Source organism: Chelonia mydas, chromosome 5, assembly GCF_015237465.2.
Source record: "Chelonia mydas isolate rCheMyd1 chromosome 5, rCheMyd1.pri.v2, whole genome shotgun sequence".
Lineage (NCBI taxonomy): Eukaryota > Metazoa > Chordata > Testudines > Cheloniidae > Chelonia > Chelonia mydas.
The window spans coordinates 41,328,480-41,346,410 of NC_051245.2; the positions used below are offsets into that span (position 1 = coordinate 41,328,480).

The following is a 17,931-nucleotide window of genomic DNA, read 5'->3' on the forward strand; positions in this document are numbered from 1 at the left end:
ATTCTTTCGACTCATCGGGATGGTTTGTCCCTGTAACCTCAACAGGGATTCCTTGAAATACAGCCAGCTCTCCTGGACTCCTTTCCCCTTCATGTTAGTCCCCCAGGGGATCCTGGCCATCTGTTCCCTGAGGGAGTCGAAGTCTGCTTTCCTGAAGTCCAGGGTCCGTATCCTGCCGCTTACCTTTCTTCCCTGTGTCAGGATCCTGAACTTGACCATCTCATGGTCACTGCCTCCCAGATTCCCATCCACTTTTGCTTCCCCCACTAATTCTTCCCTGTTTGTGAGCAGCAGGTCAAGAAAAGCTCCCCCCCTAGTTGGCTCGTCTAGCACTTGCACCAGGAAATTGTCCCCTACGCTTTCCAAAAACTTCCTGGATTGTCTGTGCACCGCTGTATTGCTCTCCCAGCAAATATCAGGAAAATTAAAGTCACCCATGAGAACCAGGGCGTGCGATCTAGTAGCTTCTGCGAGTTGCCGGAAGAAAGCCTCATCCACCTCATCCCCCTGGTCCGGTGGTCTATAGCAGACTCCCACCACTACATCACTCTTGTTACTCACACTTCTAAACTTAATCCAGAGACACTCAGGTTTTTCTGCAGTTTCGTACCGGAGCTCTGAGCAGTCATACTGCTCCCTTACATACAGTGCTACTCCCCCACCTTTTCTGCCCTGCCTGTCCTTCCTGAACAGTTTATAACCATCCATGACAGTACTCCAGTCATGTGAGTTATCCCACCAAGTCTCTGTTATTCCAATCACGTCATAATTCCCTGACATCACCAGGACCTCCAGTTCTCCCTGCTTGTTTCCAAGGCTTTGTGCATTCGTATATAAGCACTTGAGATAACCTGCTGATCGCCCCTCATTCTCAGTATGAGGCAGGAGCCTTCCCCTCACAGACGTTCCTGCCTGTGCTTCCTCCTGGTATCCCGTTTTCCCACTTACCTCAGGGCTTTGGTCTCCTTCCCCCGGTGAACCTAGTTTAAAGCCCTCCTTACTAGGTTAGCCAGCCTGCTCGCAAAGATGCTCTTCCCTCTCTTCGTAAGATGGAGCCCCTCTCTGCCCAGCACTCCTCCTTCATGGAACAACATCCCATGGTCAAAGAATCCAAAGCCTTCTCTCCGACACCACCTGCGTAGCCATTCGTTGACTTCCACGATTCGACGGTCCCTGCCCTGGCCTTTTCCTTCCACGGGGAGGATGGACGAGAACACCACTTGCGCCTCAAACTCCTTTATCCTTGTTCCCAGAGCCATGTAGTCCGCAGTGATCCGCTCAAGGTCATTCTTGGCAGTATCATTGGTGCCCACGTGGAGAAGCAGGAAGGGGTAGCGATCCGAGGGCTTGATGAGTCTCGGCAGTCTCTCCGTCACATCGCGAATCTTAAACTCAATCTTTGACTCAGGTTGAGTTTGATTTAGGGATACAATCCTCCAGGATTGTCCTGGAGACTCCAGGAATTAAAGATTAATCTTTAATGAAAGGTAATGTCATGTGATGAAACCTCCAGGAAATCGTCCAACCAAAGTTGGTAACCCTAGTTTGATTAAAGCTTCAGCAAAAACAATTCAACCATTTCTGCAAACAGGGTTAGAGGAAGAATATATATTTGCCCATGGTTAAGAGAAAAACAAACAAACTGAATTCTTATGACTCTTTCATTGTGATGTGCTAGTGCCCCCATGCTCTGAAGCACAGACTTGAAATTTAGCAGGGAGATAGCATGTCTCTTACACCAGGCTATCTAGTGTTTGTATGACTGTTTGCCCAAATTTGGCCAAGTTATAAACCTTTGAATATTTGCATTTGCCACAACAAATAAATAATATAATAATAATTACTGTATAGTAGCAACTTGTTCGAGTTTGGCAGGTAAATTCTCTAGAGTCCATCTGCACTGATCAGGCCCAAGCCCAGGACTGCAGGCTCTGAGCAAGACTTTCCCTGCAATTGCTGCTCTTGGCTGCTAGAGGTGTCTGTGGCACTGGGCACTGGAACTAAGAACAGTGAGACTGTTTCTGGTGTCCAATCAGCATGGAGGCAGAAGCAGCCTGATTGAAATTCAGATCGGACAAGAACTGAGCCAGGATGGGGCGATAGATTGGGACAAGGAGCTGAGGCAGGGAAATGAGACTGGGAGCATAAGGGGTTGTTGAGGGAGAGGTGGAACTGACACTGGGACAGGCTGGAGCAGGCAATGGCAGAAATGGGCAGACTTGGAGGGGAATGGGGCAGAAGAGTGTGCCCACAAGAACATACTCCCCTCCAGAATCTGGAATTGAACCCAAGGTTCTTGGGTCTCCCCTGTCAGCAAATAGCAATGGATCTAGAGCAGTGGTTTTCAACCTTTTTTCATTTGAGAACCCCTACAAAATTTCAAATGGAGGTGCTTTGGATTTCCTTTGGAAATCTTAGACATAGTCTGCAGACTCCCACGGGTCCATGGGCCACATGTTGAAAACCACTGATCTAGAGGCTGATCCATACAGAGGATGACACAACCTACAACTGTTCTGAGTTACTCCTTTACCTCAAGTGGCAGAGGCCTGTGCTGTGGAACTAAGAGTTCCAACCCTGTTGATGAACCATGTGGGTATCAGTATGGTTCCACAGGATGGATTTTTTTTTTTTTCAGTTAAAAAAAAAAAAAACCTTACACAACTACATCTAAAAGCATGTTAAGGTTGCAAAGTCAAGCACTCAAAAGTAAGGTAACCTGTGCAACCTTAATTCAGTCCCCTTGTGCATATGCATTATGATGCAGTCTTCACATGATTACGTACTGTGTTTTCCACAGGACCTCTGCATCTTTGAGTGCACAAGATGGACAGTGTTCTGGAAACTTATCAGGGTTGTGTAATGAATGTGGCTGTTGTCTGTGGAACCTAGGGTAACTAGACAGAAAGTGTGAAAAATCGGGACGGGGGTGGGGGGTAATAGGAGCCTATATAAGAAAAAGCCCCAAATATCGGGACTGTACCTATAAAATTGGGACATCTGGCCACCCTAGTGGGAGCCCTGCTTCATTTGAACAGAATTTGGAAGGAGTTTAGTGAATGAGGCAGTTGAAAGATGTGTAGTAAATGGGGAAGAGAAAGCATGGACTTAGGTTAAATCAGTTGAATGCTGCTCTAAAAACTGGATTCTTTCCCTGCCTTTGCCACAGAGTTCTTGTGTGATGCTAAACAAGTTACTTAAACCAAACTTTTCATAGGTGCTCACTAATTGTGTGTTTCTCATTTTCTGGGTGGCAGACTTGAAATCCTTGGATGAGTACTAATAGGTGCAACTGAAATCATTGGGCTAGAACACAGTGTGTTATATAATGCTAAATACTGTGAAAAATCAAGTCCTAGATATCTCAAAGTGGGCAACCAAAATTAATGAACAGTTCTGACCTTAATTTCTTTGATCCTCACTTCCTTATCTTTAAAATGGGGATCATACCACCTCACCACACACAGGGTTGTTGTGCAAATCAGTTCATTAATGTTTGGGAAGCACTCAGATACTTTAGTGAAGAGTGCCATGGAAAAAGCCTATGAGGAGCTCAGTATTCAGAGCAAGGTTTGAATATGTGTAGTAAATAAGACAGAGTCACATGTTGAAAAATAAGGATAAAACAAGAATAGCTATTGGTTCTGTGAATACCATCTGTCCTGTGCACTGAATGAGGCAGGAGTTCTGGGGGAAGCAGAGGGAGGAAGTGACCTTGTTATTAAGGACAGTATCTTAATGGATACACATATGGGAGGTGACTTAGGGTTGCACAGACAACCTTAATTCTGGCATCTCCTTACTTTCCTTACTTTTGCTTGATTTTGCAACCTTGATATTCTTTTAACATAGTTTTTGTGTGTAGTTATATATACATCATCTTTTTCAATAGATATATACAAAAATTAAGAAAGGGATTAACATTTTTTAAAATTTTTATAACCTTAATAAAATACCATTTGAAAATAAATCCAACATTACGTGCATGCACATATATAATTATATAATGATTTATGTTTTAATGTGTAACTGTATAATTACATAATTATTGCTAATTAAGTGGAAGGTAAACTGTACTAAATTTGTATTGATTAATTGATCAGATGATCCACTACGCTCTAGTCAATTTAAAACTATGGAACTTTGTAGGCATAAGGGCTGAGTGGGTATGTTGGATAAGGATAAATAAATAAGTAAATATTTATTGATATAGCACACACTGCTTTACATGAGGGTCAGATTTTTGTTATCTTTTTAAGACTAAAAGGGTTAGAACCTCCCCCCCCCCCTTTTTTTTTTTTAGATTAAAGTTTAAATTGTTCAGGAAAGTATGACTTAGACAGTTTCTTGGGCTTCCCTTTCACTACTGGAGTGTATTTTTCAAGTCTTGGTTTTGGCCCTAAACTGAGCTTTTAATGGAAGCATTGTGTTACCTTACTATAGAGAGACTAATGTTTACCTTTTTAAAACTACAGAAGGTGCAGGGAACCACAATACCATCTCCTAGGGTGGGCAGAAACGTGTAGATTCTCGGCTGACTGGGAACATTATTTTTGTTTTTTATTTTAATGTCGAAGTCAAATCTTTTAAAATAGGAAATTACTGCTATTTCTATTGCTTCTACTGCTATTTCTTAGGCACCTACAGCCATAACATTTGAATGCCATTACCAACATTTTTAGAAGTTGCCAGTTCTCTGAAGAAGGTGGACAAATGTACATTACTCTTCCTCAAATATAAGTTGCTTAATTAAAAAGAATCCGGTCTGTCTAGTTTATTTCATGGAGCACAAACCATGGACCATTTTGCAAACTCGTCTCCTTGGATAAGACTTGGCAGAAGCGATGGCTCTTGTCTCCCTGGTGACAAGATTTAGGCTTGGCCCAGTTTCTAGAAGTAGTGCTAGCACAGGTGGGATTTCTGCTGAAAATGACCATCACCCCACTTCCACCCTTAAAAAACAAACTAACTCAAAAAGTTTTACTAGTTTTTCGTTAGCTTCGGTATCTCTACTGAGTGCATCTTCCACAGTGGGTTGCAGTGCTAAAACAAGCCTTTCAGATAACTAGACCATAACCTGTTCATAGCATTGAAAAACAAGGGCCTTGAAACTGATTCTTGTATGAACAGTTAGCCCAGTGCAGGCTGAGACAGCCTTGTAGAAATGCTGATAAACCTTAATTTTAGCATATATGTTCATTATGCTATACTAAAAAAATTATACTGTGTTATAAGAGAATACGATATAATTACCTATGCTTCATTGAAACAAAAACACTACCTAAATTTTTTTTTTGTTTATCTAGGCTTCCAGATGGATTTTCCCAACTGTTAAACCTAACACAGCTGTACCTGAATGATGCTTTCCTTGAGTTTTTGCCAGCCAATTTTGGCAGGTAAGTTTAAATTTGAGTCTGAAAACCTACAATATTAATTCTTTTTTCTTAACTATTCAGAAAAGGTTTTGCTGCCTCTTAAGCAAGTGGTGGAATATAAATCTCCAACAAGTTTTTCATGTATTACATAGCTTAAAATAAAACAAAAAACACCAACATACTCTTTGGTAGATCTTCCTGAGTGTTCTATTCGTACCCTTGAGAAACCTTACCAGACATCACTTACTGGAAAATAATAATTAGATGCTTGTCTCACTTCATGAGGTAAGTCTGTCTGGTTTTAAGTATGAGAAACTAATCTTGCTGAAATACAGCTTGGTCACCATTTAGTTGTTGGAATGGAGCAAAACAATGTCTGTCTTCAGCAGTCTATTTATGAACTTTCCATCCGTTTCTGGTAGACACACAGATGTTTTTACACATTAGTAAACTTATGTAAACCAGTGATTCCTGAACTATTAGTGCTTAGGAACACATAACATATTCGCTATCAGTTACTCACAGAACCCTGTGTGATGGGTTCCCCCCAGGGTGTCACCTGGAACTCGGGTACCACTGAGCCCTTTGACCCACCAGCCTGGGCTCCCTCTCACACTGTGCTGCTGTGACAAGCTGTCAAGCCTTCCAAGCTTGCACTTTCACCAGCATTCACACAGACAGGGATACATCCAACTGCAGTTACATGCAGACTCTCTGACCAGCCACTGCATGAATCAACAATAGAGAGCTACAGTGAAAATAACTACCAGATTCCCAGACACACTCTCACCCCGCTGGAGTATAAACCCAAAATTATACTGTCTTGCACTGCACAGGGAACTGTACAGTGTAAACTCAGAGGTCACCCCTCCCTCAATCTGAAGAGGAAATGCAGCAGCCCCCTGAGCTAAGATTTTCAAGTGCTTCACTCTAAACTTACTGGTTTAGATTAAAACATTAAATAAATTTATTAATTACAAAAGATAGATTTTCAGTGATTATAAGCAACAGCAAACAGATGAAAGCAAATTACCTAGTAAATAAACAAAATCACAAACTAAGCTTAACACACCCTGATGATACAAGTGGGCTGCAGATTCTGAAGGCACAAGCTACACTTGCTTTGCAATTTTGAATCCCTAGGTTTTTCCTACACAAGCTAGAAATTCCCCTAGCCTGGGTCCAGCACTTCCCCCAGTTCAGTCTTTTGTTCCGTAGGTGTTTCCAGGAGTTTTTTGGTGTGGTGACTGAAGAACAAGAGAGGATGTCACTCCCTGCCTTATATAGCTTTAGCATGTGGTGGGAATCCTTTGTCCCAACCTCAGTTTGTGGAAAAAACCCTGGTATCCAAGATGGAGTCCAGGGTCATCTGGCCTGGTCATATGCCCTTGCATACCTTGCTGAGTCAGAGCAGCAATTGCTTACAGGCTGGCGAAAACATTCACAGGAAGGTTAAATTCTTCCAGGGTCCATTGTTTTTGCTGATGGACCATCAGCACTGTCTGGCTTCTTCATTGTTGTACCAGAAAGGCTAGTTGTGGGTGTCACCCAGAGTAGCACAGTTGAAATACAGATACATAGTCAATATTCTTAACTTCAGATACAAAAATAATACATGAATACAAATAGGATAATCCTATTCAGCGAATCATAACTTTTCCAATGACAGCTCACATGACCCATCGTGTACAAAATGCATTATAATTAAGCCATAATCATATCATAATCATATCACGGAAGAATATGAGGTGCAGTGTCATACCCTATAAGCAAATTTGCTCTAAATCAGAGTTTAACATGAGGCAAATACTTATACCCTACCCTTTAAACTCCGGGTTAATTCTTCAGTGCAAAAATGATAAGATAATATAGTTAAGAAGAACATTATTTTTAGGCCAGTACGGTCTGTCCTTTCCTCCTGGTTCTTTTGGTTTGTCCACTTCTGTTTTGTTGCACTCTCCTTCCCTGTCCTGTCTGGCTCTTTCTTTCAACCCTTTTCTCCTCCCATATCTCACCCAAACTTTTCTTTCAGAGCTACGTCAGTTTACATCAGTTGAGGATCTGATCCTTGGAGTGCAAGTGACTAGGATCCTATAATCCTAGTCAATACAATTCCGTAAACAAGTGCTCAGAAAAGTGCAGAGAGCAGAAGCATAGCACTACTCTTCTACAGTTGCTGAAGTAGTTTGGCAGGCCAGTAGGCACTCAGTGAAAAGCAAGAACAAAAGTAGTCTGTTAGCGATGCATTTACTAGTCATCTGAGACACTCAGTTTTAGGAAATTTCCACAACATGCATCTGAAGAAGTGGGTATTCACCCACCAAAGCTTATGCTCCAATACGTCTGTTAGTCTATAAGGTGCCACAGGACTCTTTGCCACTTTTAGGGTTGTTGGCCTAGATTTCTCTTTTGTATGTATTCATTTCCTGAATTCAGTATTTTAAAAAATCAGATACACTGTACATTAAACATTTTGATTACAAATAGGTTGAGAGGGATTGTTTTCTTCACTTCACTCTTAGAACTGAGCCATGAGGTATGTCTACACTTTGAACTGGATGTGTAAATTACAGCTTGAGGACATACCTCTGCTAGTTCTGATTGAGCTAGCATGCTAAAAACAGAGTGTAGCCACAGCAGCAGGAGGGCCAAGCTACCCTAAGTAGGATCCCATCTGAGACTCTAGGTAGGTCTTCGAGGTGGCTAGCCACTCACGCTATCATGGTTACACTTTATTTTCTGTATGCTAGTGCAGGTATGTCTCCTCAAGCTGGAATTTACACCTCTGGCTTAAAGTGTAGACATACTGTCATGGTGTTCTGGGTATAAATCAGACCAGTAAAGGATTGTGTCACTACTTATCCTACGAGCCTGGGTGCATTACAATGCTTTTCTGCTGTAGCTCCGAGTCTGGGATACTCACAGCTAACAGGTAACCGTCTGTGTGCCAGACAACCCTGGTTAAGCAGCTCTGACCCCAAAACCCTCACAACCCCATTTCCACCAGACTTGGTTACAACCAGCAAGTGACCCCAACACACCACATCCCCAAACTTCCCCAAAACCATGTGCCCTGAAGTGTCCAGCCCTCACCTGGGCCACTCAGACAAATATTAAGGTTTGTTGCTCCTTCAAAGAGACAGAAGCCCATTACATCTTATTAAAATAATGGGGGTAATTACACCCTTCCCTTCAAACACAGCACTGAGTTGGTTTATAGTAAAAAATAAAACAAATTTATTAACAAAATATACATAGGATTAAGTGATGTCAAGTAAAAGAAATAAAAGTGGAGATGGTTACAAGCAATTAAAAGTGAAAATACATATCTAATGGTCTAAAACTTAATCTTGCAAGGTACAGGCTTTGTTCAAGATGGTTTCTCTCACCAATCTTCCTTCTTCCCAGCCCTGGCTGACTTCCCCTCAGTTGGGATCTTCCACAGAAGTACAAGATGCTTGGTTCCCTTGTCTTCCTAGATGAAAGAACTTTGCCTAAGCTGTTTTCTCACCTATTTTCAGTTCTCTCCTTGGTTGAAGGACCCATCTTTCTCAGCTTGCAAGAGCTCTGGCCCTTGTGGCTGTCTAGTGATGGATGCCAAAGGTGGCATCTGCCCTTGCTTATATCTTCCAAAGTTCAATGGACTTGTTTCAGAAGGCAGGATAACCTCACACTGTTTTTCCCTTCATGTGGGCTTCCAATCCCTACGTATGTAAATGTGATTTCCATTGTTTTGATTCCATCATCCTTAATTTACATCGGAGACAAGTAAATAGCTGTTATGTTCCCTCCTGTCTGGGAGAGACCTATATCTTCCTTTGTTTGGACACAAACTGTAAAAGATAATATCAATGGGTACCATAATTCCTTATATAATGTTAATACATACAGTTCACAATGATACTAATCACCAGTGTGTCATAGGCTTTCATAAAAGACCTCACTCTACACACTTTTATAATACAATAATATTGTATACAATCTGTTGACTCAGTTGCTTATCACTTGAGATTCAGCCCCCCCCCCGCCATCTTTATATTTGTTAGTTTGATAGCTTTGTTTACCTACTATGTAAATGGACCTTCATTGTCTCTGCCTGGTGACCAGGCTAGTCTAAGAAGGAAATGTACATACCTTTGTCTAGGGCTGACCTATTTACCAACTCTCCCAATATGTCTGGTTTAAATACATTTTAGTCATAATTCTAGCCTATATCCGTTACTTTTAATGCACACTGTGTACATACATCATGCAAGAATATTATTGATCAGTGAGTTTTTAGTTTTCCAATTACCTATCACATGACATCTTTTTAGATGCAGATTATAACCATAGTGAATTGGTGTACTATGAACTAGTCAGGCCAGCTGAAACTCTCTACCTGATTCCAGTGAGCCTCTTGCCTTGAGATGCTTTTAGCGTCACATCTCTCCCAGAGGCTAACCCAGAGGCAGCCTTTCAGAGCCCTCTCTCCTGGACATGGCATCTGCCACTATATTTTCTTTCCCCTTTATATAGAAGAAACCTGGTTTGTCACCTTTGTCTGTTTACAATCTCCAGGACTTATCAGAGACTATACATAATTCCACCTACTGGCTGGCTAAGAATTGTACACATCCTGTGCAATTGATTTGTTACCTTGTCTCCTTCACCACACCCCAGCATGCTTGATTTTCACCCACCTATGTCTTTTAGACTGTAAGCTTTTTGGGGCAGGAACTTCAATTTATCATCTTTGTACATCACCCAGCACGATGAGATCCAGTGTCGTTGAGGCCTATAGGTGGTACTGCAATATAAAAGTGTTTATAATAATAATTTAAAAATTTAAAATTAATGGGAATTGGGATGCAAATCCCTTAATAGCTATGAAAATCTCAGCCTTGGTTTTTAAAATATACAGGTGCTGACTTAAAACACCCTAACTTCTAGGCTAATAGAGCTGAACAGGAATTATTAACAGACCTTATACCATCAATTGATTTATATATTTTATTTAAAAAAGGCTTTAAACTGCTACAGTTACAGTAAAATTTCCTGAGTTAAGGTGGGTGAGGCAGCATCTTTTAGTGGAACTTATCTTTTATTCTCACCTTTGTCTTCTATTCTGACCTGAAGACTAGCTCTGTGTGGCTCGAAAGCTTGTCTCTCACCAACAGAAGTGATCCTATAAAAGATATTACCTCACCCACCTTCCTCTAATATCCTGGGACCGACTGCTGTAGTTACACTCCATACAGTAAGATTTCCTGTTTAGTAATGTGCTTGTTCAGTTACTTAGTTAATTAGTCTTGTGTATGAGTAGAATTATGGAGCGAAATTTTAGAAATTGCAAGACAAGTAAATTTTTTCATCTGTACTTGTTACATATTTGAAAATACTAGAATGAGAGAGAATAAATTAGAACTAAAATAAACCCCACAAAATGTGCTTTAAAAATATTTTTGTTTTTGGTTGTGCATTCTGCAGATTTTTGGCATCTGTTTGAGGCTCACTTTGATACACATTTAAACTATTATATTTTTGTAGCAGATTAGTATGCTTTTTTACAAGTTTTCTGAGCACAGCTGAGCTTTAGTTACCTATTAGTCTGAATGTGGAAACAAAGTATAAATGTCACTTGATGTCGTCTGCCTAATTTATCTGGAGTAAGCAATGTCAAACAGAGCCTAAATGTAAACCAGTTGGCTATCTCACTAGCCGGTGCACCAAAGAGCACTCTTCCAGCCACAGGATTTCTGTCCTTTTCATCAAGACTTTTGATTTAATTTTTTCAAAATAAACTTGTTAAGGAAAAGTTCAAAACATCAATTGTGTCCTTTCCCCCTGACCTGGAGTCTTCTGCAGGGGCCTGTCTACTCCCCTCAGGATTACATTCTGCAGACTATCTGCCTGGGAGTCAAGTCAAGGCAAACCTTTCTGATCCCATCTCCTTCCTAGCCTGCTTGCCTGCAGGATTACACTCTGCACGCTATCTGTCTGAGAATCACGTATAAACTGTGTTCTTTCCTCTGCCCCAGGACCTCTTGTCTCCCTACCTCCTGCAGCTCCCATCCTCAGCTAAGCTACTTGCTCACTTTTATGAGAACCATTTGATCTTCAAGCTATCATGTGATCCCTAGCCTTACAGCCTCAGGTGAGGGGCAGCTGATCAGTCTGATTGGGCCCAGCTGATTGGATGCAATTGAGCTCAGCTCCCCTTAAAAGACCAGCCATTCTGATACTAACATTTGACTGTAATAATTTCATTGGTAGCAGTCTACAAAAAACAGAAGCTTGGGACAAATCATAACAGTCTGATCTAGTGAGGTACTAGGTGCTAAACACACTCAACTCTTATTAAATTAAGTTAAATTGATATAGATTAACTCTCCAACAGGTTTCTCTGTCTAGTTCTGATTTGAATGGCTGTCCTTTTTAGCTTCACTGCCAAAAACCTCCCTGAGGTTAGAGTGTTGAAGGAGCCTAGCACTTCACAGGAATAGGGCATTATGACAGTGAAGCTAAATAGGATAGTTATTCAGATCTGAATTACACATTAAAATCTCCTAAAGAATTCTGTATTTCTTTAATTAGTTCAGATTTTCTCTAAGGAAGTGTTTCATTTAATCATAATATAAATTTATTTAAAGGCAGAGATAGATTAAGGGTGTACTATACTCCACCACATAAAGCCCTATATAGGTGGAGTGCTGAATGGTTGAGGAGGTGAAAGCCAACTTCCTCCACCCCCCAAAACCAGAATCAAGGTATTGATCTGCTAAATATCTTCCTCATGCTTAAGACTGTGGATGCTATTTCAACCTGTTCATAAACACAGATCTGCACCTTTAGCCCACCTCCAAAGTGGCCTTCTACTCCATCTCATGTGGCAGCAGTGCAGAGACCTACCTTTTCCTGACGTGTAGGATATGTACAGGTAGCCTTCTGTAGCTACTCAGTCAGTGGATTCCCTGCTCAGGTATACTTTATTCTATATAGATCCTGTTTTTTCAACCAAAAGAAAACGGTCATCAGCCACTTAGCAATGATTTTATCAACTATTGAAATAGACCAGGATATTACTTTGCCCACCTTGTCTCTCTGATATCCTGGGACTTACACAGCTACAACAACATTGGATATTGAAATAGAAGTCTTGTATGATTACAAAGGAATGACTTTCATTTCTTGACCCAAATGTCTAATTTTGATGGACCCTACACTTAAATACATTTTGTATGTGCTTTTAACTTAAATCATTGTTTAAGGCAAATCCAGGATGCTTAAAGAAACCTTTCGTGAAGTCCTAATTTTCTCCTCTGAATAGTGGAAATTATAGGAAGTAGGTACTCTCAGTACCTATTTTGTTTAGATAAAAGCAGGTGGTGAAATTGGTAAGGTGCAAAAAACTGTGGTCTCTTCGATTCACTTTTTACTTTGGATAATTATATACATTAATTCTAATTTGTATCTAAGGATTGTATTTAATATATACATATGTGTAAGAAGTGTTTTGAAACTGCTTTGCTTCCTCCAAAGCCTATGGAAAAAAATTAATGTGTAAAATAAAGAAAACTTTCTGAATTCTTCTTTCCAGATTTCTTTCCAGATTTCACTTTGATAAGTGAGGCCCTACCTTTGTGAATACAGTCCATAATAATACAGTTCAGGCTGAGCAATACTTGGCATCTGGTAAACACATTACAAATTTAGAGGTTGGTGTAGTAGAATAAATTGTTAATATTCACACTACTCTCCACATTTTCCTCAGTCATACAAATCAGATGTCAAAGTAGTATTTCTCTCACTGTGCTTGGCTTTAGTCTTCACTCATATTTTTTTCTTTAAAATAAATACATATATATAATATAGTTTGCTTCATGTGGCTCCCCTGTGACTCTAGTTCAGCTACATAGTAGATGCTGGATAACAATTAGAACACTTGCACTTCCTCCACAACTCTGTTACAATTAGGTTAAATTACTCCTTAGTGAAATTGCCCTATGTGACATTTTAGTAATTAGTACTGACTTTGTTTATTACAATCCAAATTTGAAACCTTACAGAACTAGTCTCAATTCCTACTGATCCAATAGTATGCAGCTGTCATTCTATATTCAGTATTCATTAACATATAGAGTCAGAGACATAAGAATCTGTTTTACTGTAAGGATGACTATTGGCCAGGATTCTGGAGTTAGCCTCCATTGCAATATATACAAAATTCCATTTCAGTGGCAGGTGCTCAGCACTTTTGAAAATTGATTCATTCATGTCTAAATATACAAATCTGTAGGCTGTGCCTTTAAGCAAGGCTAATATCTGCATTTGGATTCTTATCTAACACTAACATAGTTGTGCAGCATTATAGGTGTGATAGCCTTTGGGTGCGATATCATACTGTTGTTTTTGTCCCATTGGAAGTTATAGCCCATAGCTCTATTCAAAAAGAGTACAATGATAATCCTGGTGTCGAGATCAGCACTTTTAAATAAAATAGGTTCTAGTGTCCAAAACTGTATATCTTGTCAAATAATGGTTATGGCATATGCCTACATAGACATCACATTCCCAGCTTCTGATTCATTGTTTTGTAGAGCACATTGGAATATTTTAAGAATGAAAGGGGCAGAATAAAGCCACATTCATTTCTACTTTACTCCATTGTGTCTTCCATTTTCACTTTTCATGAAAAGAAGACATTTGGGAAAACCATTACTTTTTCTACTGCTGCTTCTAGCCACTGATAAGCACTCTGAAGTGTATAGAAATGGAGCTGGTAAAGCAACAGCCGCTGCTGCTGCTCAGGTTTAAGTTTCTTGTTGATAGACCTGTTACCAAGGAGTTCAGCCTCAGCCTCTGGCACATGTGATCTTTGATGCTTAGAATCATTTTATAACTCAGCACTTGCTAGCTGTAGACAACCTTCCATGACTTTTGTAAATAAATTAATATGGCAGTGCTGTGAACTCATTTTTAATCTTACCTTTCCAGCGTTGTACAGTCCATATTTCAAAAAGTTGGTTCAGTAAAAGAGATTACCTCACCCACCTTGCCTTTTAAAAAGATCTTAATTTTCCATAAATTTTGTACTTTTACATAAACTAACAATGCAGTGTTAAGATTTTGAGGCATTAATCTTTTAATGTTATCTCTTCAATTTTACAAAAATAATTTTGCAAGATTCAGAGGCTGCTACAGAGCAGAATGCTGATTATTTTAGCTTCCTGCTTTTAATAGTATTTATGATTTAAAATGTTTTTCTGAATTAAAGAACTTGTGACCATGCTGAAAAAATAAAATGTCTGAAATATATATAATTCTATTTGGAAGTAAAAGGGGTGGTTGTAATGTGACTTTGTAGGCATATCTTGTTGGAAAGTGAAACTATATATTTGATGTTGAGCTGTATTGATGCAGGATCTTAAACCAAAACAGACAGGAAATCAGATTTAATGGAGTTATTGAACTAATTTTCTGCTGACTGTGGTGCTCATACGTGGTATTAAATATTTAAATTTTTGTGTTTAAAAGTTGAACTGTAATGTGTACAGGCTGCTTAGATAACAGTGGACAAAATAATTCCTGGAATATTCAATTGAAGTAAACAGTTACTCCAGGTATGAATTTGGCCCATTGTTTAAAATGAAATAAAATTACTTTAGCTTTGTTAGTTGATCTATAAACATTTTTTTAACGAAGCCCCAAGTTTATCTAAAATATTAAAATGGATACTAAAAAACTGAATTTTGGTATGACTGAATGTAGTGTGTGTTTTTTGTTAAAAGTTTGAACCCCAGATGTTGCAGGAGTATTACACAACTCACTTTTGAGACACGTGTCATGTTGCTTTCCTTTTTGATTTTATGCATTTTGGATTAGTGTCTCATAATACATACCATACTTTCTGCTGCAAGGAGAGATTTCCATTTCCCAACAGTGCAAGGAGGTTTTTTCTGTTGCCTTTTTGTGGTAAAATATATATTGTGTGCTATGATCTGCATAGACGTTACATACTTAATATAGGTGGAATACATAGGGACATCTATAGTTAAGGTTGTCTAAGGGTTTCCATTTTAAATAACCATTTCTGTTCGATTCCCGTATACCAGTCAAGATATTTGGATGTAGTTCCTGAAGGCCAGCAGATGAAGTAAAACTTTCTTTTGATCACCTCATCCTTCCCGTACATATAAGAGGTTTTGTATTTCCCAGAGTTCTGATGTGTTTGTCTCAGTAGGTGGAACCAGCTGAGGAGATAACTTGAACATAGGAGAAAATGCAATAAGTCTAAGGAAGGCAACAGAAACAACGTCTCTGTTCTGTTAGTGATTCATACAGCGGGAAGAAGTGGTCTGGCAGCATTAGATGCAGATGAGGTCAGAAGAATTGGAGATCGTTTCCAGTGATACTCGTAAAAAAAAAAAAAATAAATAAAAATGAGGAGTACTTTTGGCACCTTAGAGACTAACACATTTATTTGGGTATAAGCTTTCCTGGGCTAAAACCCACTTCATCAGATGCATGCAGTGGAAAATACAGTAGGAAGATTATATTATAATATATATAATAATATGAGAGAGAGAACACAAACATGAAAAAAAGGGTGTTGCCATACCAACTGTAATGAGACTAATCAATTAAGGTGGGCTATTATCAGCAGGAGAAAAAAAACTTTTGTAGTGATAATCAGGATGGCTCATTTCAAACAGTTGACAAGAAGGTGTGAGTAACAGTAGGGAAAAAATTAGCATGGGGAAACAGTTTTTACTTTGAGTAATGACGCATTCACTCCCGGTCTTTATTCAAGCCTAATTTAATGGTGTCCAGTTTGCAAATTAATTCCAATTCTGCAGTTTCTCATTGGAGTCTGTTTTTGAAGGTTTTTTGTTGGAGTATTGCGACTTTTAGGTCTGTAATTGAGTGACTAGAGAGGTTGAAGTGTTCTCCGACTAGTTTTTGAATGTTATAATTCTTGACATCTGATTTGTCCATTTATTCTTTTGCACAGAGATTGTCCGGTTTGGCCAATGTACATGGCAGAGGGGCATTACTGGCACATGATGGCATATATCACATTGGTAGATGTTCAGGTGAACGAGCCTCTGATGGTGTCGCTGATGGGATTAGGTCCTATCATGGTGTCCCTTGAATAGATATGGGGACAGAGTTGGCAATGGGCTTTGTTGCAAGGATAGGTTTCTGGGTTAGTTTTCTCCAATCCCTCAGACAGAGACAAACACCTACAAGAACTCTATCAAGCCTTCTTAAAACTACAATACCCACCTGCTGAAGTGAAGAAACAGATTGACAGAGCCAGAAGAATACCCAGAAGTCACCTACTACAGGACAGGCCCAACAAAGAAAGTAACAGAATGCCACTAGCCGTCACCTTCAGCCCCCAACTAAAACCTCTCCAGCGCATCATCAAGGATCTACAACCTATCCTGAAGGACGATCCTTCACTCTCTCAGATTTTGGGAGACTGGCCAGTCCTTGCTTCCAGACACCCCCCAACCTGAAGCCAATACTCACCAGCAACCACACACCAAAAACACTAAAACAGGAACCTAAATTTGTTAGTCTCTAAGGTGCCACAAATACTCCTTGGTTTTTTTGCTGATACAGACTAACACGGCTACCACTCTGAAAACAGTGTTATTCTAGGAGATTTGCAGTTACTGAGGTGAGCGTGAAGTGGACCAAAGGGCCTTCAAGTCTAGCAGGAAGGCAAAGTTCAAGAAGGTTCAAGAAGCCTTGGGCAAGCAAAACAAATGTTCTAATGGCCATGATAGACAGAATCTTGCAGAAGCTTTCCGTGAGGTTTAATTTTGTAGCCATAGATTGGCTAAAGATGCCATGGTACCAAGATCTAATAGATATGCCTGGTAAAATACCCATCATTCTGCTTGTCACAAAGGATCTGCTCAGGCAAACTCAATTTTCTTAAAAAGAAAAGGAGTGCTTGTGGCACCTTAGAGACTAACAAATTTATTTGAGCATAAGCTTTCATGAGCTACAGCTCAGCTCATGAAAGCTTATGCTCAAATAAATTTGTTAGTCTCTAAGGTGCCACAAGCACTCCTTTTCTTTTTGCGGATACAGACTAACACAGCTGTTACTCTGGAACCTGTCAATTTTCTTAGAAATCCTAATTCACTAGCACAAGTGATCTAGGTATGACGGTGTCAAACCTTTAATAAAAAGGGAGGAGGTGCTGCCAGATAAGGTCATGTCTGCTAGAATAGTCATCTGAAAACAATGTACTTTGTTGTCCTATATGAGACTAAAGAACGCTTGTTTCCCTTTTTGGTACAGGAGAGCAAAAAATAGTTCCTTCTCAATCTGCAGTTCTGGATATCCTCCCGTTCCAGCAAGCTGGGCAGAATTGGAGTTGAATACCAGTTCCATAAAGACACAACGTAGCTATTACAGTTTCATAGGGTGTGGTGGTTCACTTTTCTGTGCACATCACCCAGATGTGACCAAAAGTGTGAGAAAGCTTTGGAGAAAAAATGATACTGTTAATAGGCATTCCAGTTCTCCCTTAAATTTGGTTGCTAATATTCAGTGA

The 17,931-nt window shown here is 39.7% G+C and overlaps 1 protein-coding gene across 30 annotated transcripts in view; it reads left to right on the forward strand.

Annotated features, from left to right (window-relative positions):
* Nucleotides 1-17,931, forward strand: part of ERBIN (erbb2 interacting protein) — a 225,178-nt gene that overhangs the window by 140,127 nt on the left and 67,120 nt on the right. For all 30 annotated transcript variants that reach the window (XM_037902921.2, XM_037902915.2, XM_037902925.2 and 27 more), the window contains one exon: nucleotides 5,307-5,396. In XM_037902921.2, coding sequence (XP_037758849.1) covers nucleotides 5,307-5,396 — 90 coding nt within the window. The remainder of the gene's footprint in view (nucleotides 1-5,306; nucleotides 5,397-17,931) is intronic.